General features: G+C 51.6%; 1 protein-coding gene across 2 annotated transcripts; it reads right to left on the bottom strand.

Annotated features, from left to right (window-relative positions):
* Window positions 1-3,036: 3,036 nt before the first annotated feature.
* SYNDIG1L (synapse differentiation inducing 1 like) lies at window positions 3,037-21,794 on the bottom strand. 2 transcript variants are annotated; one of them, XM_067030655.1, is made up of 5 exons: window positions 21,631-21,794; window positions 7,508-7,685; window positions 6,805-7,307; window positions 4,922-5,062; window positions 3,037-4,783 (listed from the first exon to the last, which is right to left on the bottom strand). In XM_067030655.1, exons 3-5 carry the CDS (start codon window positions 7,225-7,227, stop codon window positions 4,625-4,627), a joined length of 723 nt encoding a protein of 240 aa, XP_066886756.1. In that variant the 5' UTR covers window positions 7,228-7,307; window positions 7,508-7,685; window positions 21,631-21,794; the 3' UTR covers window positions 3,037-4,624. The 2 variants fall into 2 exon arrangements, with proteins under 2 accessions (XP_066886756.1, XP_058911893.1); XM_059055910.2 differs by lacking the exon at window positions 21,631-21,794 and having other exon boundaries at window positions 6,805-7,304.
* Between the last annotated feature and the right edge of the window lie 910 nt (window positions 21,795-22,704).

The raw sequence follows: 22,704 nt of genomic DNA, 5'->3' as shown, positions 1-22,704 counted from the left end.
CAGGAAAGGAAATATTTGGGGGGCTTGGGACAGGGCCTGTTTATCAACTGGTGAGGAAATGTTTCAGCATTTTGACAACCCGTGTGACTGTGTCAGCGACCTGCTATCTATCAACCCCGTTTGTGGGAAGGGAGGGAGGGAAAGGGAAGGCTTGCTGGGCCCCTCAGGGAGCTGGTTTCTAGTCATTTCCACTATCAGAAAAATTCCTTTCATTCAGAGTGAGTGGCAGGTCACTGTTCTCACTTGGCCCAGCATCCCAAGGCCCCTGGCCTGCCACCTGAGGGTCCCCCTCCTCCCCCTGCCCTTGGGTACAGTGAAGGGAGGCTTCCTGCCCCCAGCTCCTTTCCACACAGCATTTTAGCCCAGCTGCCCTGAACCACAGGCTCCTGTTTCCTTTGTGTCTGCCCCTCTCGGCCATCCTCCCTCCCCTGCACAGGGCCTGTTGGGCCCCTACCCCCCAGGTGATGACCTTTCCAATCTCATTCTGCCTGGCCTTTGGAGGAGAAAGTTGAGATGGGGTTGCAGGGTTGGGGCAGGGGGAGCAGGTGCACTTTAAGGGCAGTGGGTGGGGGAGACCCCGGATTCCTGGTACACGGCCCCTTCTCTGCCTGCTGCCCTGACTTCCCTGTGCAGCGATTTCGGTTTCTATTTTAAACAATTTGAGTTGTTTGCTTCCCTGCCTTCCTGCTGGGTGTTTATAGTGAGTAAAATAATTGGTAATATTTGCACAGATGTGCTGGCACTGCAGCTTATCATGGGCGCCTATACCCAGGGGACCCTCCCCGCCCCCAGCTTCTCTGCCAGCCTGAGGAACCAGCCGGAAGTGGGGTAACTGCAAGCCTCCTTTTTCCCAGGAGCCTCAGGCAGTGAGACACAGGCAGAGCTGGGAAGCAGGAGGCCTAAAGTGCCCCAGGCATGCCCAGAGGCTCGGCGTGACAGGGGAGGGGGCCCTGCCAGAGTGGCAGGGACTGATCAGGATGAGCCCAGGCTCCACAGAATGGGCCCTTCCAAGGGGGCTGGGAGGGAAGTCCCTAGGGGCTACGTTTCTGATTCCATTTTCTTTTGCAGAGCCTGACTTTGCAGCTGAGGGAAGATGGGGTGAGGACGGTGGGGAACAGGACCAGGGTTGAACATAGGAAATCGTTCGGCGGCTTCTCCTTTGTCTCCAGGCCTGGAGCAGCATTCTGCAGGGCTGGGAGCTGTCAGGGCTGGGAGGCAGCCTGCCCAGCCCGAGCAGGGCCCGGACTGGAGTCCGTGCTGCCAGCTGCCCAGGCCGGGGCCCAATGGGACTGGGGACAGGGACACTGCAGACCAAACGGGGACGGGAGGGTCTCCTCAGCCACCGCGTCTCCTGCTTCACCCCTGGCATGTGCGCGTGCTGTACGTGTGGGCACACGCGAGTGTGGGCACGAAGCATTTGTGCCTGTGTGGGCCGTGCCCGTGCGCGCGCGTGCACAAAGGAGTGCGTGACTGCATGCCCGCGCCTGTGTGTATGTGTGAATACGCACATGCTGTGTGTATGTGTGCATGTGTGCGTGCGTGTCTGTGTTTTGGTTTGGGTTCCCCTGGGGCCCTCTGAGACAAGGGTTCGATCATAGGTAGTTTATTGGGAGCTGATCCCAGGAAGCACAGCAGGGGAGTAAGGAAGAAGATGGGGACAGGAGGGCAGCCAGCCAGGGACATGCTTTTAAGCAAATTGCCACTGCAGGCAACTGAAGCTCAGTCCTGCTGGGGAACCCTGAGAGCGTGTAGAATATGACTAGCGTCCTCCCTTCCAGATGCCGGGAAATCTGGGGTTATTTGTCCACCGGCTTCCATCCGTCAGTGGTTGAAGTCACTTTTGGCTTATCCTGCCTGTGAGCCCAGTATCACAGAGTTCCCGGGAAGCAGCCTTCGTTGTGGGGAGGTAAATGCCGAGGGGATCTCGGTGGCACCACCGGGTCTGCTGCTGCTTGGTGGGTGCGGTGGGCGCGGTGATGTGCTGCTCAGGGCCCCGCAGGAGTGATGGGCTTAGTCCTCCGGCTGCTGCAGGTGCCACGTCAGCAGTCAGCCCTCAGGGCATCCTCCGCTTAGGGAGCAGCTGCAGCTGAAGAGATCCGCCTCAGCTGAGAGTCACAGCTCTTTTCTGGGTGGCCCACATCCAGTGACTGCTTGATGAGCAGACATTAAAGGCCTGGCCCTTCGTCCTACCTTGGGTCAACTCTGAAGGGCATCCTGGATCCAGACCCCACCTTGGGTCGGCCCAGACAGTCATTTGGGCCGGCATCGAAGCCTGGCCTCCCCGCCCTTCAGATCGGCCTTCTTCTCCCTTCCTCAAATGTTATCCCAAGAGCACCTCCTAATGTACGTCATGAGCTGATCTCTGTCTCAGGGGTACCCAGCCTGTGCAACTGTGTGTGTGTGTCCATAGCTGTGTCTTGCAAGTAGGCCCATGGGGGTGCGAGTGTGGCAGCGCCCTCCACGCAGTGACCTAGGGGACAGGCTGGCCCCTCCGCCAGTCCAGGCAGGCTCCTGGGGGCCTGCGACCGAGAGCATTGGGTGCTGAGGCTGTAGTCTGAGGCAGACAGAGATGGTTTCCTCCCCATACCACCCATGAACAGCCCCCGTTAGGGAGGTATGAGGGACTCTAGAGAGGGTATCGGGGAAATGGGGTTCCTTGGTGACCCCGTACCTTGTGTCCACCCTTGATAGCTCCAGGCAGCTCAGTGGAGCCTCAGTCACCCTGGATCGCATCCCTTCCACCTGATCTCCAAGGCCTTCGAGTCTAGAAGGGATTTTTCTTCAGCATGGACCTTGCCTTATCTCGCAGAGTCAAATGCACGCCATCACCCTGCATCCAGGCTACTCTGAGCAGAGAAGTCCTCCAAGCCAGAGTGCCTCCCCCTTCTCCTAAGGCCCGGATGTGGGCATGTCCTCTCAAGAACATGCTGCTAGGGGCCAGGAGCGGTAGACTTGGGGATGGAGGTCAGTCTTGGGGAAGAAATGGACGCAGGCAAAGGTGGAGGCAGGCGAGGACAGTAAGAGGCCCAGAGGGCACCAGGTGTTACAGAAATGTTTATTACAAGGATAATTATATACAATAATGGGACATTAAAACTGCTCATCCTGGGCCTGTGAGACTTCAGGCGATGCAGGGAATGGAGGGCTGGGTAACGCCTGGGATTAGAGAGGGTGGTGGGACAAGTTGGTGGATTCATAGCCCCGAGCTCTGGATGGGGGACGGGAATGACCAGGTCCGCAGATTGTGCACAATGAGGTCCATAGCTTGAACTCTGAAAGGCCCGCCCTCGCAATGTGCTTCTCTTCCCTGTCTGGATGTCTCTAGAATTGTGGAGGATTCATAGAGGTTGAGGGTGTTAAGAGCAGCTCTGAGCCGGGGTGCCAGTGAAGAAGCTCCAAGGCTGACCAGGGGCCCAGCATTCAGAGGTGGGAAAACATTACTGGCCTTTGAGACACAGGCCTGACCTTCCTCTTCCTTGAGTTGGTGGAGCCCTCAGTTTGGCTCCAGCCTGGATGTTCTAGGCATAATCCAAACAGCTCTGAACCCCCCTTGGGAGGCTCCTTCTACATCCCTGCCCATGAAGACTAAGGGTCATCCCATAGTATCCCTTAGATACATTCTCTTTATCCATCTAGACCTTGCTCACCTCCTCTAGGAAGACTTCTTGGGCTGCTAGGCTGCCATGCCAGGCCTGTGTCCCTCCCCTCATCTCACTCACTACTCAGGGTCTCCTCACTATGTTCCCACAGGGCTGGATCTAAGGTCCAGCTCAGTGGCTGCTGGGCTGATGGCACTCTCTCTCTGTCTACCTGGGGTGGTGCCAGCTCAGAGCCCCCAGGGAGGAGCCTAGGAAAGGATGTTGGGGGAACTGGGGCAACACTATTCCAGGGCCCTCCAGGCTTTGTGTCATCTCATCTGCCTTTTGTTCCTGCACAGAGACGCTCCAAGAACCTGCCCTCAGTACAGAGTTTATATACCCGAGATGTCCCCTCTCTACCTAGAATCTACACTGTCTTACAAGCCCACAGGAGAGGTAAGCACCCTCCAGAACCAGAAAGACCAAGGGGTCCCTATGTCTCTAGGTACTTCCCTCTTGGCTGGCTGAGGTCTGGGCATCATGAGCCAGAGAGTGGAGTTGGGGAAGGTCAGGGTGTCCCAGGTGGAGATTCCTGTGGGCTGCAACGACTGGGTCAGCCCCTCTTCTCCCCAAGCATCCCTTTCCCTCCCTGTAATCTGTTCTTTCTCTGTGGAGAGCTTAACAGAGTCGGGTAGTGGGGTGCTTGCAGGGCAGGAGACCCTTTAGGAAATAAGCAGAATGGGGAGAGCTCCCAGCTAGAGGGAGGCCCTGCCTGGATGGCCAGGTGGGCAGCCCTACCCTCTCCTGTTTCCCAACATAGCCTGGGCTGGAGAGTGATGCTCCCAGCCCTGCTTTAGGCTGGTTGCAATAGGCAGGAAGAAGTGAAGTTTGCACCCCTCAGGCTGCAGCCTGGGAGGCCTCCTCCCAATAAGCCACCCTCATGAGTTGTCTTCAGGGGCCAGGACTTCCCAGAGAGTCTGCTACCCCAAGCCCCCCTGCCTCCTCAGGTGGAGCAGGGCAGTCAGGACGCCAGGACTTCTTGGCCGCTAGCTGTGGCCATTCTGGGACATGTAAGCTGCCAGGGCTACCACCACGGCCACATAGAGACCCGCCCCGATGGCGATGGAGAGGGCGGCCAGGAATAGGGCCCGGCGGGAGGTGGTGCTGGCCAGGCGGAAGTCCCCCTTGGAGATGGCCTTGCTGGTCTAAGGAGAGAGAGGCGCTGATGAAAGGGAGCATCCCCACACCCAGCAAAACAGCCCCAGCCCACCAGGCCCTGACCCCAGGCCCCCCGGAGGAGCGGGGTGGCCAGAGCAGAAGCCCTGGGCCCCACGGGCTCTTACCCCCTGGGAGAAGTAGAAGGCAGCTATGCCCAGTGGCCAGAAGCAGCAGAGCATGGAGAAGATAGTGAGACCCAGGTGGTCCCTGGGAGGCAGCGTAAGGAAGTTGTCTTCACTTTCACTCTCTGTCGAGGTTGCATCACTCTGCAAAACATGAGTGGGCTCCTGTAACCTGGCCCGGGATCACCCATTGGCAGTGAAGTGGGGCAACGGGAAGACCGTCTCTTGTTAGTGGGAGTGTGGGTTGGGCTCGGTACTCTCTACCAAAAGCTTGGACAGTGAATGGCCTAGTGATTCCACCCTTAGGAGTTTATCACTAGGAAAGAATACAAATATACTCATACCGGAATGTTCATCATAGGATAGTAATTGTGAAAGATTAGAAACAATCTCAACACCCAATGACCAGGAGATTGGGTTAATAAGTGATGGAAGAACCTACAATGGGATACCATGTAACCCTTAAAAATCACCTTGTAGAAAATATTAGATTATGTGGAGCAAAGCTGAAATATGTTGCTTAAAGAGGAAAGTTTCTGTTGTAGAATTGTGTATAGCAAGATCTCTTTGGGGGAGTAGGGTAGGAAAAAAACACATAAGTAAAAAAGACTGGAAGATCATCCACTAAAATAATAGTTATCTTTGAATGGTTTTCTATATTGACTTTAAATTACTTATATAATCAAGAAAACAAGAACAAGGTGAACTTTCCTCAAAGTCTAAAAGTCCATAGGTGGATGGATGAATGGATAAAGACAATGCTATCTATCATCTATCTATCATCTATCTATATCTATATGTACAATGCAATATTATTCAGCCATAAAAAGAAGGAAATCCTGCCATTTGGGACAACATGAATCTTGATGCATTATGCTGAGTGAAATAAGTCAGACAAAGAAAGACATATACCATATGATCTCACTTATATGTAGGATCTAAAAAAGCTGAACTCATAGAAACAGTGAGCAGATTGGTGATTGCCAGGGGCTGGGGAGTGGGGGAAATAAGGAGTTGCTGGTTAAAGAGTATGAACTTCCAGTTATAAGAGGAATAAGTTCTGGGGATCTAATACAGCGTGGTGACTGTAGTTAACAACGCATCGTACAATTGAAAGTTCTAAGAAAGTAGATCTTAAATGTTCTCACTATAACAACAACAGCAAAATGGGAATTATGTGAGGTGAAGGATGTGTTAACTAACCTTATTGTGGTAAACAATTTGTAATACATACATGAATCAAATCATGGCATTATACACCTTAAACTTAAACAATGTTATATACCAATTATCTCTCGATCGAGCTAGAAAAAAAACAAGGACAAAAAAATGCTATTAAAAAATTAAATATTCATAACCCTTAAAAATTGTGAATTGCTATGCTGTACACCTACTTACATAATATTGTAAATCAACTATACTTCAATAAAAAAGATACCCTAATGCAGTTAATCTTAAAAAAATTAAATAGCCCAAGCTAGTGTTTCTCAAAGTATAGATAGCACCTGTGTCAGAAGTGCCTTTTCTTTGGTAACATACAGATTCCTGGACCCCAAGCCAGGCCTACAGAATCTCAATACCTGGAGGTGAGCCCAAGAATCTGCATTTTATTTTATTTTATTTTATTTATTTATTTATTTATTTTTTTTTTTTTTTTCCTTTTGTGGTACGTGGGCCTCTCACTGCTGTGGCCTCTCCCGTTGCGGAGCACAGGCTCCGGACGCACAGGCCCAGCGGCCATGGCTCACGGGCCCAGCCACTCCGCGACATGTGGGATCTTCCCGGACCGGGGCACGAACCCGCGTCCCCTGCATTGGCAGGCGGACTCCCAACCACTGCGCCACCAGGGAAGCCCAAGAATCTGCATTTTAAACACACATACTCACCTCCTCCTCCTCCTCCTCCTGGTCGTCCTCTTGGCCTTGGAGCTCCTCTTGAACCCCGTAGGACACAGTCTGGATGGTGACATCCTCTTCCGCTTGGCCGGGTTCTGTGGACCGCTCTGTCGGCCCAGCGGGGGGCTCCCTGCTCTCTGTGAAGCTGGTTTCGCAGCTGTCTGCCCTGACCTCCTTGACCTTGTCCCTCCCCAGGAGGCAGTTGGGCCTGTACCAGGCCTCCACGGCCAGCTGCAGGGATCCTGGGTCCAGGAGCTGGTGGGCGTGAGTAGGCCCAGCACCACCCAGGAGGTAGGAGTAGATCTTCTCCCGGCACGGCCAGGCGGGAGAAGCCTCGGGGTAGGGGTAGGGGCCATGGAAGTGTGCGGGGTTCCGAGGCAGCAGTGGGTTCTGTAGCTCACTCAGACTCTCCATGGTTCTGGGGGCAGCTCTGGGGAGGAGAGCCCCAGAGCCCCAGGACTGGGTGGCCAGCTGAGGAGTCCTCAGAGAGCCTGCTGGGAGAGCAGGACAGACACTGAGGCCGGCATTCTGGATGCAGGACCGGAAGTGGTGAAGAGCACAGACTCTGCAGTCTGACCTGCTCTAGACCCTGCCTGTACCACTGGCCAGCCGCGGGATCTTGGTTGGCCACTCAACTCCTCAGAATCTCCGTTTCTTTGTCTGCAGATCAGGGATAGATAGCAGCAGTACTTACCTCATAGAGTTGGTTCATTCATCTATCCATTCAACACACAGTTATTGAGAATCAGCGATGGCCAGGCACTGGACAGATGCTGGGGATGCGATGGGGAGAAGGGCGGGAAGCGAGGAGAGGAAGAAAGATGCACACTTTGTCTTCCGGAGCTTTACAACTGGTGGAGAAAACGCCTGCCCTGAAGGAGAAGTACAGCAGAGGGTGTGAGAATGTACGATGGATAGAACTGACACGGAGGCGCAGGGGAGGCTTTTGAACTGAGATCTGGAGGAAGAAGATGAGCTGACGAGGTGAGAGGAGGGGAGACACGTTTCACGGAGAGGCCGAATAAAGGATGGTAGGCAAGGGAGTTGAGAGAAGGCTGGTGTGGCTCAGGGTACAGAGAAGGGTGTGAGATGGAGTGCAGGCCCAGACCGTGCAACCCCGTTTAGGTCTAAGGGGACTTCAGGGATCTTGGCAGGGGTGATAGGATGAGATTTGGGTCCCGAAGCTTTTCTTGTGGCTGTGTGTGGGGGGGCGGCTTGGACTGACTGTGACACCAATAGGAGGCTTTGCCATGGCTTCAGGTAAGTTGAGGACAACTGGGACTCAGCGGTGAGGAGATGGAGAAAAGGGGGCCGGCCTTGGGAGATACTGACAGGACTTGGTGGCAGGTGGGATGCTGGGTTGCCAGAGGATTTGTTCTAGGGTTGGTGGGACCACCGTTCGCTCAGAGCTCACTACATACCATGTGCTCACAGAGGTCAGTCTTTCCTGAGGAAGGATGCTTCTCCCCAGGTATGGTCTTAGGGGGATGCACCTTAGGCTAACCTCCCTTATAAGGCAAATTGTGGGATCTGGGGCAAGGCTTCCTGGGTGCTAAGGTCTGGACTTGCACATCCCAGTTGGAAATATAGACACCCTCAGGGGCTGCCTCTTCCTCTTTCAGCCAGCCCTGAGCACCTACTGTGCATTTGGGAAGGGCGCATAGTGGGTGCTCAGGACTGGCTGAAGGAGAAAAAGGCAACTTTTGAGTGTGTCTACAGCAAATCCATACACACTCTGGGGTGTGGCAGGTAGAAGTGGGGTCTGGAGAGAGAGGAGGGGCACTCCAGGTGGCCTCAGGAGGCTTGCGGTCTCCCTCCCAGGCACATCATGAAGCTGGTGCAGGCCAGGGTCATGTCTTGCCCTGGATTTATAACCTGGAGGTTGGAGACTCAGTCCTGGCCCTGACACTTCGGGCAAATTTTCATGCCCTTCTGGGTTTCCTCACCTGTACAGTGCAGATGATAATCCCTACCTACCACACGAGGTTGTTTTGAGGATCCAAAGAGATGGCCGAGATGCAAGGATGTTGTCGATTATAAGTGGGAGGGGCTGCTATGCTCATTTCTGGGCTTTAGAACTTGTCTTCACCCCCATCCCTGTCCAGGGCCTTTTTTGGCCTTCTAGCTGGTGCTCTGCTAATGCTAAAGGGTGAGATATTTTTGCCCTCCAGACTGAGTTTATCTTCCCCAGTCCTATTCCCCACCAAGAATTCACAGCCAAAGCCTTGCAAAGGCCACTTCTTCTTCCCCAAGAGAAGTGGCTGGATTCTAGAAAGCTGGTTCTTGGGGAGCCTTAAAGACAGAGCACGGCCCCAGAAATGATGCCCAGGGAATGGGACAGAGCGAGGGGAGGAAGAGGGCCAGGAGGACTGGGAGAGGGCAGTGAGGGAGTGTCCATGGGGGCCCAGGCTCTCCTGGCTGGGTTGCTATGAGGGCAGAGGGTGGGCTGTTGCCTGCCTCGGGGCAAAGGATCAAGGAGAGACTGCCCCTGGCTCAGAGGCTCTGAGCCCCCGAGAGGTGAGGCCTTGGAGCTGGGGTTCCAAGAATGTCTAACAAAGAATCCTGGAGGGGCGCAAAGAAGAGCATGTGGTCCAGGTGCCCAGCTCTTCACCCAGGGAGGGGCACAAGTGGTGCTGGAGACACTGGACTGCTATGTGCCTGGAGGCCCTGTGGGTGCATTAACCAGCTGTGGCAGAAGTTTCTCCACATACAGGGACTGGGGAAGGGGGGGAGCTTAGGTCACTACTTTCGGGGCGGCTGACAAATGCAGGGGCCTCATTACTTCTCTCTCCTTCCTCTCCAGAGGGCAAACATGCAGGGAGGGAGCCCTTGGACTGTAGTGACATGGAAGGGCTCCTTGCTGCTGCCGGGGAGCTGGGCACCCAAGGCAGAGGCCTCACAGGGCCACGCTCACGCCTGGGCTCCTTGGGGCATATTCCCAGCAGGGCTAGTCTCTCTAACCCCCAAGGGCAGCTTCGGAGCCCCTGTCACAGCCTCCCTCCACCAGCAGATGTGACCCACAGATGTGGCTCCAAAGGACATGTGACCATAGGCACATGTACTCAGTTAGGTACGCTGAGTTTCCATTCCTGCTCCACCCCTATTAGCTTTTTGACCTGGCACAGTTACCGTCAGTTTCTCCATCTGTAACAAGAGGGGTTGGATTAAACAGCCATTGATGTGATGGTGGCACTAATATACCGTGATCCCATAGCCTCAAGGAGCCCGTCAGTAGTGAAATCCCCCCACTCCCTACCTTCTTCAATAGTCAGGAAGAGCAGAGCACACTCTGCACCCAGTGAGTGCAGTTGCCACCTTCCCCACTACGGCCCCTCCAGCGGGTTGAGGGAGGCAAAGGAAAGGCAACACGTCTATTTGCCAAATGGGCCATGGCGCCAAGGAGTTACTGCCCAGCTTCCCACTCCCCCTGGGCTGCCCCTGACCTGGCCCTGCCCCTCCACCTGGCCCCTGCCCCTGCTCACCTCGCCCACCCTCTGTGCCTCCATCCATGTGTGCAGAGGTATACAGGGGCCTTTCTGAGGGAGTAGGGCCGGGGAGACCAACGCTAGGGCCCTCGGAACAGATTAATGCATCAGATTCACCCCTGCCCTGTGCTCTGCCTCAGCAAGAGGCCAAGCTCTAATCCCCCAGAAGCAAAGGAGGGATACTTGTGTCCAGGAATCAGGCCCTGGAGCTCTGAAGACCATAGGGGCATTTGCAGGGTGCTTGTCCAGGGCAGGCAGGAGTGGCTGTGTCCCAGCTCACCGCCCTGCTCCTACCAGCCACCCTCTCTTGGTCAAAGTACACCCAGCTGAGCCTCGGAAACCCAAGCCACGTAGCCTCGCCTGGATCACTGCTCTCTAACCCCTCAACACACGCATACCCTGAGGGCGCCTTTAGGCAGAACTTCTCAGCACTTCATGCACAAACATGAAGTGTGCGTTCACCCCGGGTTTTCCACAGTAGGGACAAACTGGAAGCCACCTGAACGTCTAACATTTGGGGACAAGTTAAGTAAATTATGGTGCAACAACACAACGGTACAAGGCCTTCAAACAGGTTTGCAGAGAGGAATAACATGAGAAAGTGCTCTCTGCAGATTCAGCGAGAAGGGAGAAAAGAACACCGTATGTGCATGTAATCTCAACTCTGCCAAAATGACAACAGTGATTATCTCCAGGGGTGGGAGCACAGGTGTTTTCTTTTTTTTTTTTTTTCTTGACACCATGTTTTTTCTGTTTTCCACATTCATTTTTTTTACGATGAGCATGCACTACTTTTAAACCAGGCAAAAATGGATTTCTTCTGAGCCAAATTATCTAAAATCAGTTTAAAACTTCCCCAGGCTGGGGCATTCCTTCTGAGTTTGGAGGCTGAGCACAGCATCAAAACCTGCCCCCCGCTCCCCCGAGTATGCACAGAGAGGCACGTCACACACACACGCACATACATGCATGCATGCAAGTGCATACTCACACCCACACCTCCACCAAGTCAGGGGCTGCAGTAACCCTCTCACAGTCAAGCCACGGGTCACGGTTCTCTAACAGGTCATGTTCTTTCCATAACCTGCTAGGGCCACACAGGAGTTCACTGAGCTGATCCTGGGGACCCAGCACTGAGTCCTGGCCAGCAGGAGGTGGTGGCTGGGCTCCAGGCCCAGCCGTCTCTGCCCTTGGCCTGGCCTGACCTTTGGCCTGTTGCTTAGGGCTGCCTCTCTCTCTCTGTTCCCTGCAATAAGGGACCAGCATTCGATGCAGAGCAATTTTCATCTCCACCTCTATTGCCTGGTCTCACCTGGACTGTGTGTCCTTCCAAACTGTCTATGGTACTGTATACATGCACACTTGCTGGTGAACATGTTCCTCTGTGTGTGTGTGTGTGTGTGTGTGTGTGCACATGTACACGCACACGTGTGCACTCAGCTCCAGAGGAAAACATGAGATGTCTGGGATTCTGAATGAAAGAAGATTGCTCCAAACGTGTGGTCATGGCTGGAGGTCTGAGCCCCGCAAGAGGAGAGGGAGAGAGGTGCGTCTGTGAAGCCACAGTCCCTGGCTTGTTTCCTTTTGAGCTGAGAAGTGAACCGGGCCCTAAGGTTTTCCATGCCCTGATTTGGGGAAGGAGAGCACAATAACACCTCCCAGACTAGGGACAGGAAACCATCCAGGAATCCACTGGAGTGGATTCAGCCTCCCACGGGAGTCTGATTGCACTGGATTCCAGTCATACAGTGTGACATTAGTTTGTTTATCTATAAAATGTATGGAAAGGGTAGAAGGAGTGGAAGGGGTTGATTTTTAACAGCTCAGCTCAACATGACCCTGGGATTCTACTGGGAGAAGAAGAACTTACTTATTGAGCTTTTTGCAACGTGCCGGGAACTGTTCTAAACGCTCATTTTGACTCTATAATTCTAGTGGGAGAATAACAATAGGACAGAGGGCTTCCTTTCCAGTAGCTGCAGACTAACTTGTGTCACACCGAACCAGCCAGTGATAGCTAGAAAAGCTAGGGGAAAATATGAAGGCATTGAAGAATCACCAAGGGAGCAAGAACTTGAGGGGTCAAGGTGCCAAGATTCCACAGAAGAGAGAAACATGGTAGTGGTTACATGACTGCAGGTATTTCACAAAACTCACTGAATTGTACACCTGAAATTAGTGACTATTATTGTATGTATATTATACCTCAAAGCTGATTTTTTTAAAAAAGACAAAGGCTAAATTTTTAAAACAACACAATGCAACTACATGCTACTAATAATCAATGTACCCTAAATATAGAAATTCCAAAAAATTCAAATTTAAAGGATGAAATAATAACACCTCAACACTTACTAAATTCTTACTGTGTTCCAGGCACTGTTCCAAATGTGATGTATTATCTCATTTAATCCTTACAGTAACTCTATGAATCATTATCTCCGTTTTACGGATAAAGACATTGAGGCATATGAAAGTTATAAGTGCCCACAGGCACACAGCTGGTGAGTGGTGAGCTGGGCATGGACCCTGGAAGTCTGACTCAAGAGCGACTGTGCTCTGGTGTCATTACTTGTCAGCTGCCATCTATTGAGTGCTTGCTTTGTTTGAACACCATGCCAAGTGCTTCAAATGAAGTATCTCATTGAATCCATCCTCTTTCACATGGGTGGGGAGGATGCGACTCAGAGAGGTTAAATAGGTTTTCTGAGAACACACAGCTGGAGATTGACAGAGCTCCATTTGACCCAGGTCTGTCTGATCAGAGCTCATGCTGGCCTGAACAGCATCAAGTTCAGGATTAGCTGTGGGCGTCGGGCTAGAGGAAGTTTTTTGCATGCACTGCCTGGTGGGCTCTGAAATGTCTGGGAAGAGGCACCATGAATACTGTTAAAAAGAGACCACAGGGGCTTCCCTGGTGGCGCAGTGGTTGAGAGTCCGCCTGCTGATGCAGGGGACACGGGTTCGTGCCCCGGTCTGGGAAGATCCCACATGCCGAGGAGCAACAAAGCCCGTGCGCCGCAACTACTGAGCCTGTGCCCTAGAGCCCGCGAGCCACAATTACTGAAGCCTGTGTGCCTAGAGCCCGTGCTCCGCAACAAGAGAAGCCAGCGCGATGAGAAGTCAGTGCACTGCAACGAAGAGTAGCCCCCGCTCACCACAACTAGAGAAAGACCACGTGCAGCAACAAAGAACCAACACAACCATAAATAAATAAATAAATAAATAAATAAAAGAGAGAGACCACAGGGACAGTGTGATGTGAGACCAGGAGGATGGGGCCAATCCTCATCAGAATGCTGTAAAATTATAACAGCTACTATTTACTGCATCCTCACATGAGCCCCGTGTTTCACACACTTTATCTCAAAACTGTACAACAATTCATGAAATTGGTTATTATTATTTCTAATTTTTCAGATGAGGAAACTGAGGCTCAGAAAAGGTAAGTAACTTGCCCAAGATTAAACAGTGACAGACCCTGGATTTGAACCTAGGTTTAACTGAGTCCAAATCCTGGCCTTTCATTTACTACACATTTCAGAGCCTACCCATGTGTAGAGGGTTGTGATAGATGGTGTGGGTGTGAGAATGGTGAAGACTTGGTCTTGAATGGGTTAAAACCAGGGCTTTAGTGAAGGGAAAGGGAAATGGGAGCTTTAAGAAAAGATTAAGAGATTTGCCGGTGATTTAGCAGCCCAAAGATGGCTGTCTAGATAACTTTAAGGTCTGGATTCAAATAAATACAGAGCTATTGTGAGCGAGCTCAACTTCTGACCACTATCTCTCAGTGCAACAAGAGAGATTGCTTCTAAACTGTCAGATAAAAGCCAGAACTTCCTAGCAGGGCAGAGGATTAAATAGAAATGATTACAATCCAGGGAAGAGGTGCTGTCTTTAAGAATAGGTGCTAGACTATCTTCCAGGCAGATAATATGTAAACTGTTCTGTAAACTGTGAAGTGCTGTGACTTTGGTGGCTGTTTGTAGATGGCTTAGGGCTGGATTTGATGATTTCTTGCCTGTAAGCAAGAGAGCCCCCAAGCCAGCTTTGGAGTCATGGTTGCAGCTTGTTGCAACTCACAGTAAAGAGAGCAAGAGTCAGGGGTCGGGGTTAGGTTGGAAGGCAGCAGAGTCGAGGGAAAATGGGGAATTCAGCTTTCTTTGCTTCACCTGCCTCCTCAGGAAGCTAACACAATGGATTATCCTTTCTCTCTCCTCTGTCTTCAAAGGCTCCAAACTCCTGATCCTTCCTAATGGCACTTAAACATATTGTTGTTCCCCTGGCTTAAACAATTGATAACTGTAAAACCCGACTGCCATCGAGAGGCAGGGGTCTATGTCCCTCCTGTCTAATCTGAGTGGGCTTGTGACTGCTTCCACCACAGAGCACAACAAAAGTGATGCTATGAGACTTCAGAGGCCAGGTTATAAAAGGCCATGCAGCCTTCACCTTGTTCGCTAGACTACTCACTCTTGGGACCCTGAGCTGCTGTGGATGACTCTGAGGCCGTCATGCTGGAGGGGCTGTGTGTGTAATGCTCTTGTCGGTTGAGCCTGCTGAGCCCAGCCTTCTGGTCAACCCCAAGATGCCAGACATGAATGAAACCATCTTGGACTCTTCAAACCAGCCCATCTGCCCTCTGAATACCACAGGGTGACCTCTCTCCATGCCACATGGAGTGGAATAATCACATAGCTCAAACCTGCATGAATTTCTGACCCTAAACATTGTGAGATATAATAAAATGTCCATTGTCTTAGCCACTAAATTTTGGGGTAGTTAGGCAGGAACAGATAACTGGAACATCTGTCCTCAGTGCCACTTCCCCCCTTCAGCTCCTGTCCTCTCCCTCTCCTTTACCTCACAGCTGCACTGCTCAGAAGCATTGTCTCCATGCACATCAGAATACTTCAGCTCTCAGCTCAAAAGTCACCTCCTTAGGGAGGTCACCCTTCCATCCTCAGCCTAGATTTAGGTTGCCTGGTTATCTGCTCTCCAGGCTCCAGCTCTTCCTCTCCAAGAGCTTATCACAGTCTCTATTTATATATGTGTGATTCCTTGATTAGTGTCTTTCTCCCTCACCAGAGCTCGTGAGCTTCAAGAGGGTGGGAGTGTGTCTATCCCTCGTATTTGCAGCCCCTTGCCTGGCACATAGTAGGTGTTCCATAAACAGTTGATTTCATGAATGAGTGAATGAATTAGTGAATGAGTGAGCTAGGTGTGCTGAGTTTCCTCCTTAAGAAAGTACTTTCCAGTACCGGGATGGGTGGAGCACATCTGGCTGGAGCACATTTAGTTCTACACAACACACATTTCTTAAGCAATTCAGACCAGTTCTTGGAATGCAAAAATAAACCAGAAGTGGTACCTGTTTTGAGGAGGAGCGGAGAATACAGACTAGCAAATACAAAGTTTCAATGCCATGGAGTAAGTTGTGCTAGCAGTCCATGGTGTGTTATGTGTGCCCTGATATGGGACCTCTGTCCTGAAATGGGAGTGGAGGTGACGGTGGGGACTAAGAAAAGGCTTCCACAGCAGGTGACATGTGAATTGAGTCTTGAAAAAAATAAATGAGTCATTAGGTGAGACAATGAGAGAAGAGCATTTCCAGCAGAGGAAACAGCACAGAAGCATGGGGTGGTGTTTTAGAGGGGAAACCAGGTGGCTTGGTATCGATGGAATCAAGCAAGAGAGGTGGGAAGGCTTCCTATTCCTTGCAGAGAAGCTTTTTTCTTTGGGCAGTGGGGAGCCAATGATGGTTGTAGCAAGGAAGTGATATGGTCATCCCCATGTTTTAGGCAGAGCACTATGGGTGGCAGCAGAAAAGATTTGAAGGGTGTGAAAATGGAAGTCCTGTTAAGAGAATATTGTAAAAATGCAGGCAGGAGAGGATGAGGATCTGAACCTGATCTATAGCAAAATGGATGGAGATGAAGAGTCATACCTGAGGAGTAGTTAGGAGGCTAAATGAATAGGACTGAGACTAGCTATAAGTGAGGGAGAGGTAGGAGCAAAAATGACTCCCAGGTTCTGGGGTTTTTTTTTGACTAAGTAGAAGGTGATGCCACAAACTTAGGCAAAAAAATCTAGGGGGAAGCTGTTGGTTCAAGAAGGCAGCCTGAGCACAAATGACCACGACTTCTCCCTCTTAAGTTTCCATTAAAATGACAGGACATATATTTTCAAAAGAATAAAATCACAACAAAACTGGAAAACAGAAAAGAATGATATCAGTGGATCAGAAGCACAGAGGAATTTCTAGGAGATAAAGAACAGATAAAATTCCTGGTGAAGAAATCAGTACAGAGACACTCACAGTCCCAAACACCAGAAGTAAGAACAATTCCTGTTCAAAGGAGAGGCCTGTTAGGGAAACAAACTCACCCAACTTCAGAGGATTATGAAAAACAGCTACATGAAAATAAAAGAGAAAGATTAAATAAACACATAGAAAATTGACCCAATAAGATTCCCAAATCATTCAAGTTATAGAAAAGATAGTAAAGGGCTTCCCTGCTGGCGCAGTGGTTGGGGGTCTGCCTGCTGATGCAGGGGGCATGGGTTCGTGCCCCGATCTGGGAGGATCCCGCATGCCGCGGAGCGGCTGGGCCCATGAGCCATGGCTGCTGAGCCTGTGCGTCCGGAGCCTGTGCTCTGCAACGGGAGAGGCCACAACAGTGAGAGGCCCGTGTACTGCAAAAAAAAAGAAAAGATATTAAAAATTTTTTTCAATTCATGTCCTTAGAGAGATTTAAGAGGACGTTGCATCCATAAAAGAAGGACAGTCTGCTATGAAAAAGGAGCAGTCAAAGAACAAAAAAGTGGTTTTTTTGGGTTTTTTTTTGTGGTATGCGGGCCTCTCACTGTTGTGGTCTTTCCCGTTGCAGAGCACATGTTCTGGATGCACAGGCTCAGCGTCCATGGCTCACGGGTCCAGCCACTCCATGGCCTGTGGGATCTTCCTGGACCGGGGCACGAACCTGTGTCCCCTGCATCTGCCGGTGGATTCTCAACCACTGCGCCACCAGGGAAACCCAAAAAAAGTATTTTTGAAATTGAGAATGATTGTCTAAATTTTCAAAAATTCAATGGAGAAGCTGGATAATAGAATGGTCACAGTTAAAGACTAACTTTTTAATGTAAAAGAAAAAGTTAATGAAATTTCCCAAGACATAGAGCAAAAAGACAAAAAGATGGAAGATATGCAAGTTAAGAGACATGGAGGAGAGTCCCAGGAGATCGAACATCCATCTAACAGGAGTGTCAGAAAGACAGAACAGAGACACTGGAGGAGAAAAATAGTAAATAAAGAAGTAAAAGCAGAACGTGTTTCCTAAGCTGGAAAAAAAAAAAAAAGAATATTTAGATTGAAACGGGTCATCAAGTACCAAGCTGGAAAAATGAAACACACACACACACACACACACACACACACACACACACACGCAAATGGAAGAGCAGAATTAGAATATGTGTTTGAGTTTGGTTTTAAAGTGCCTTTGGGATATAAGAGTAGAAACTCCACCTGGCAATTGATGTATAGAGTTGAAGCCCTGGGTGCTGGTCAGGGCTGGAGAGAGATTTGAGAATGATTGAAGGACCTATGGAGAGTGAGGAGAAGAGGGCTGAGGGGGAAATCCAGGAAAGAGAGAGAAACAGCTGGAACATTTCTCAGCTCCAATGGGAAGCTTCTCAGTTGCTCTTTTCCCGGGAACATCAGTCCACCCTCTTTTTTATCCACTGCCACCTGGGGCTCCTATAGGCTGAACTGGCCTCTCCTTCAGAGAGGAGGGTGGGTTTGCCTCGGGGGTGGGTTTGTGGCTGACAAAGGTGAAAATTGCTGGGAGAATTGGGATGGTGACACCACTACTCAAATTAGTCCATTTTCAGGTGGAAATCAAATCATTATTCTTGCTGAAACAACCTGTCTCCCCACTGAAGCAGCTCATTCTCAACCACTTAGAATCGAATAGTGCATCTAATGGTGGAAGATAACACATCTAGCATCGGGCCCTCACTCCCTGCTTGGTTTGCTTGGGGCATGGGGGCGAGGTTGGGAGGGGGCAGGGTGGTAGAGGAGCTGCAGGAAGGAGAGAGAGAGAATAAAGGAGGAGGCAAGAGAAGAGAGGACCTGGATTCAAAGAGCAGGAATGAGATCAGTCCTTAGTGTCCCCTGGCTTGTAGCAGAGGGGACTTTGCTCCAGGCAGGCTGTCCACCGAGCCCCTAAGAAGGGAAGGAGGTTGTAAAGTGCCAAAGGTCTAGAGATCTGGGATGTTTCTTCTTCCCAAATTGAAGCCTGTTCCTTCTGTTTTTTTTTCCCCTGGAATGGTGTACTTTAGGGCTGGAAGTCCCTTGAGGATGCCCAGATGAATTGGCCTTTTGAATCTGAAGGTAATTAATAATGTACAGATTTCTCCAGATATTCTCTGCCTCTGTCATTTTGTGTGTGCTACCAGGGGAAGGGGCCTGCATGTAAGTATTTCAGTTTCAGTCTCTTTCTTCACACACACACACACACCATTTCTTAATGACCATGTCACATTGATTTCTTCCTCTTCCTCAGATCTCCCTGCCACCCACCCCGCCCTCCACCCCCCGGCTCCAGATAACTGAGATCAACTAGTCACGTGCCAGGGTTGACTCTCTTCTTCCCTTTGAGGCCTTGTGAAGAGGGTCAGAATGGGAGCCTCATTAGGGAGGGGGCTGGAGGGGAAGATAAGAAGTAGCCAGTGGGTAGTTTTCCCTGGCTGGGAGAGGAGCCAGACGTGTCTGCCTGGGTGACCAGAGGTGCCCTGCACCCTGACAGCTCTGGGGGTGGGAAGTCTATCCAGACACCTGCAGAAGGAGGGGTGCTGCGCTGTTCTAGTCCCCGCAGTAGGCCAGCACCCTGACAGACCAGTCTCGCAGAAAATAAAGCCCTTTTCTATGCTTTCTGCTGCCACCGTTGCCGTCACTTTGTTATGAGGGTTAGTGACTGTCCATTAACCCTGGAGAGCTGAGAGCTGATTCTTGCCAGTGCAGCACCAACAGCTGGGAGCCAGAAAGTGCTGACATGGGGGAGGGGCTGATTCCCCCACCCTGGCTGGGTGTTTGCAGGGTAAGTCGGGGAGGTCACTGGCATGGCTTACTCAGCTCTACCCAAGTGCCAATTAGCTAAGGTTTTTCTGAACATCACCGGGCCTGCCACAGTTGAGGAAAATTATTGTCAGAGAAGATCATTTTGTTTTTAAATTACAAAACTCTCCCCAGGGATGGATCTTTCCTGACTGTGCCCTTCTCTAGTCTTCTTAGGAGGGGGATCCCTACCAGGAAGCATCCCTGGGAGGAAATGGCCTAGGACTGGGTCCCTGGCCCTTGGCTACTCACAGTGATGTTCTGGGGGGAGTGCTTTCCTGGCCTCTTGGCTTGGAGGCAGGGACCCTCCCAGCTCAGCAACTCTGTACACCCTCATGACTTTCTCAGGGAAATAAGGAAGAGAGGGAAATCTGAAGAAAACCCCAAAACCATACATGGCCTTTTCTGGTTCCTTTGTTCCCTTCTACTCCATTAATAAAATCTAATTCTTTACTGAGAGGACATAACTTACTCTCCAAACCAGGTTAATAAAGCTGGTATTCTGTGTTCAGGGAGAACTGAGGGATTTGTGGGCTTGGCCCTCAGAGAGCCCCACAGAACATCAAGGCTTAGAATCTTAAAATTCATCTAGCTCAAGCCTCTTTTACAGATGAGAAAACTGAAGCCCACAGAGGGGAAGGGAGCTGCCTGAGACAGTCAGTGGCAGATCTGGGACCAGAACACAGGGCTGTTGACTTCCAGTCAGATGCTTTTATTCTGAGATATTTTAAAACTTCATTCTCTTATTTTATACCCAATTACTGAGTCCTTACTATCTTCCAGGTGCTATGGGGGAGGGGAGGTGTGGAGGAAAGCAAAGAGATGAAAAGGACACAAATCCTTGCCTTCAAGGAGCTGTTTCCCTAGATCTGTGATTCTTGGGAAAAAAACAAAACTGTGAGTCAGACTCTCACCCTATATTGTCTTCTATAGGTGATGAAGGAAGAGGAGGAGGGGAGGGAACCCTTTGGGCTCCTCAAGATTTCTAAGTTGAGCTTCACTTACTCTGGTGCCCCAGGAAGGCCAAGGACAGAGAAAGCCATGGATGGGCTGGGAGAAAATGGAGTAAGGCTGGCAATGATCAGGTCTCCGCCAGCAGGCCTGACTGGTGGATGGGTCCAGTGACAGCAGCTCACACTTGTATGGCGGCATACAGTTGACAAGGCTTCAATCATGGGCGTTGTTTCATTGACTCCTAAGGCAGTTCCCTGGGGTGAACAGAGCAGCTACCTTATCGCCACTTTAGGTATGAGGAAACTGAGGTTCAGAGAGCTCAGGTAACTGGCCTAAAGGCAGTAAATGCCAGCACTCAGCTAGGAGCTCCTAGTTTAGTGCTCTTTCTACGATTGACGGTGAAGTTGTGCTGGGTTGAGAGGATGGGGATAAAGCAGTGGTCAGCCACGGCGATAGGGCAGTCTTCCTCTACGCAGTTTTATTTTGATCACTCCGTTCTGCTACTCAGAGAACTCTGTTCTGAAGAACTGGAAGCACTTTGCAGGCCTGAATGAGCTCATTCAGCATTGCCAGAAAGAGGGAGGACTCCAAATGGAGGCTCTGTCTAGGGTCACCGGTATTCAGTCACATGATAGAAAATGGGACCCAGGTTCCCCAGCTCTGCCCTCATGCACCAAGCAGCGTGTTGCAAACACAGCCTCCTTCCATGAGAGTCCAGAGGGCCACAGGAAAAAAACGGAGGTATCTTCTGGTACCTCCCTCCTTCTCTGGAGAAATGGGTCTGGCCCATCCCTTGGCCCAAGGGCCATTTGAGGGCAAAGAAATGTTGAGGCAGGAGGGACCAGAGCCACCCCGTCACCCTTATGAACAGGCTTGGAGGAGGAGAGGGGAGCTTAGTGAAGCTGGCTCAGATTTCCCTAGTGTCGCAGAGCCCTGGTGGGGACTGGGGTACCAGGAGTCCAAGAGACTCTCATCAGTTCCTTGTGAGCACGGTGTCTCAGAGCTGCCCGAGGTCGGGGTCAAGGCCTGGTGGTGTAGGGTCAGGGTACCCAGGTGCCTGGCTGGGCCCCAGTCCCTCAGGCCCCTCCCAGCTTCTCCAGCCTGTAGGGGGAAGGGTAAGGATGGACTTGGCGCTACCTCGGGCCGCCAGCAGGAAGTCAGAGCCCCCATCGCTGAGAGGGGTCTCACTGCCCTCCCCAGCTCAATATCCCCTAGGCGCCCAGCTGTGCGCTCCCGCTGCGCCCCCAGACGGCTCCTTACCTGTCCCGCAGAGGGCAGTCCCACCTCCTCCGCGGGGCTTGGGGGGCCCGGCATGAGCCGGTGAGCAACGGCGCCCCCGCCTCGCGGCTTCGGTGAAGCTCCCAGAAGGGCGCCTCTGCTCCCGGCCCCGGGTCCCTGACGCCGCCGCCGCCGCCGCCGCCGCCGCCGCCGCCTCTTCAGCACCGCGGACAGCTTCCTCCCGCCACCCGCCGCCGCCGCCGCCGCAGCCCGCCCAGCCCGGCGCGGTCCCGGGAGCCCCGCATCCTGACTCGGCCCCGCCGCCGCCGCGCAGCCCTCAGCCCGGCCCGAGGCGGCTCCGCGCCGACTTGGGAGAGCAGCGAGGAGGGTCCCCCGCCTCCCCGCCTCCCCGCCTCCCCGCCTCCCTCCGCCGCCGCCGCCGCCTCTCTCTCGCCTCCGTGCTCCGTGCTCCCTTCTACGCTCCGGAATCAGCCCACCAGGCACTCCGGACCCGCTCTGGGGCGGGGCGGGGCGGGGCGGGAAGTCGGGGGAGCCCAGAGGAGGCAGCGGAGCGATGGGCGCGCAGCTGGAACTGGCGTCTCTGGTTCCTAGAGCCGAGCCCCCTTTCCCTGCCCTTTTCCTCACCCTACTCTCGCATTCCCCCAGAAGCGATGGGCGGTACTCCCATTTTGGAGCCCCTAGGCACCCAAGCTGGAGTTTTAACATTGATCTGACCTAAAAAGAAAAACAAGCAAACAAAAACCACTTATTGAGCACCTACTATGTACCAGACACTACGCCGGGTTTTAATGTTTTTAACCAATATTATCCTACATTTAATTTTCTTAACAACTCTATGAGGCTATGTATATATATATATATATATTTTTTTTTTTTTCTTTTTCTATTTTACACATGAAGACGCCAGGCTCATAGAGATTAAATCCCTTGATTTCGACATAACAGTGCTGTGCTGGGAAGTGCACAGGCTTTAAAGACTGTGGGCCTAAGATTTGGTCCTAGTGTCTCTCTTATTAACTATATAACTTTGAATAAGTTACTTAACTTCTCAAAGCCTTGAGTTTCTTCTTAGCAAAGTGGGGGAGCTGAATCACC

Source organism: Kogia breviceps, chromosome 3 (genome assembly GCF_026419965.1).
Source record: "Kogia breviceps isolate mKogBre1 chromosome 3, mKogBre1 haplotype 1, whole genome shotgun sequence".
NCBI lineage: Eukaryota > Metazoa > Chordata > Mammalia > Artiodactyla > Physeteridae > Kogia > Kogia breviceps.
This window is presented reverse-complemented; position numbering and strand designations above follow the sequence as displayed.

Excerpts from the sequence above, each read along its gene's own strand:
- SYNDIG1L (XM_067030655.1), bottom strand. The coding sequence starts at position 7,227 with ATGGAGAGTCTGAGTGAGCTACAGAACCCACTGCTGCCTCGGAACCCC. Across the intron at positions 5,063-6,804 it reads AGGAGGAGGAGGAGGAGGAG|AGTGATGCAACCTCGACAGA; the intron begins GTGAGTATGTGT and ends CATGTTTTGCAG. Across the intron at positions 4,784-4,921 it reads CCTTCTACTTCTCCCAGGGG|ACCAGCAAGGCCATCTCCAA; the intron begins GTAAGAGCCCGT and ends CTCTCTCCTTAG.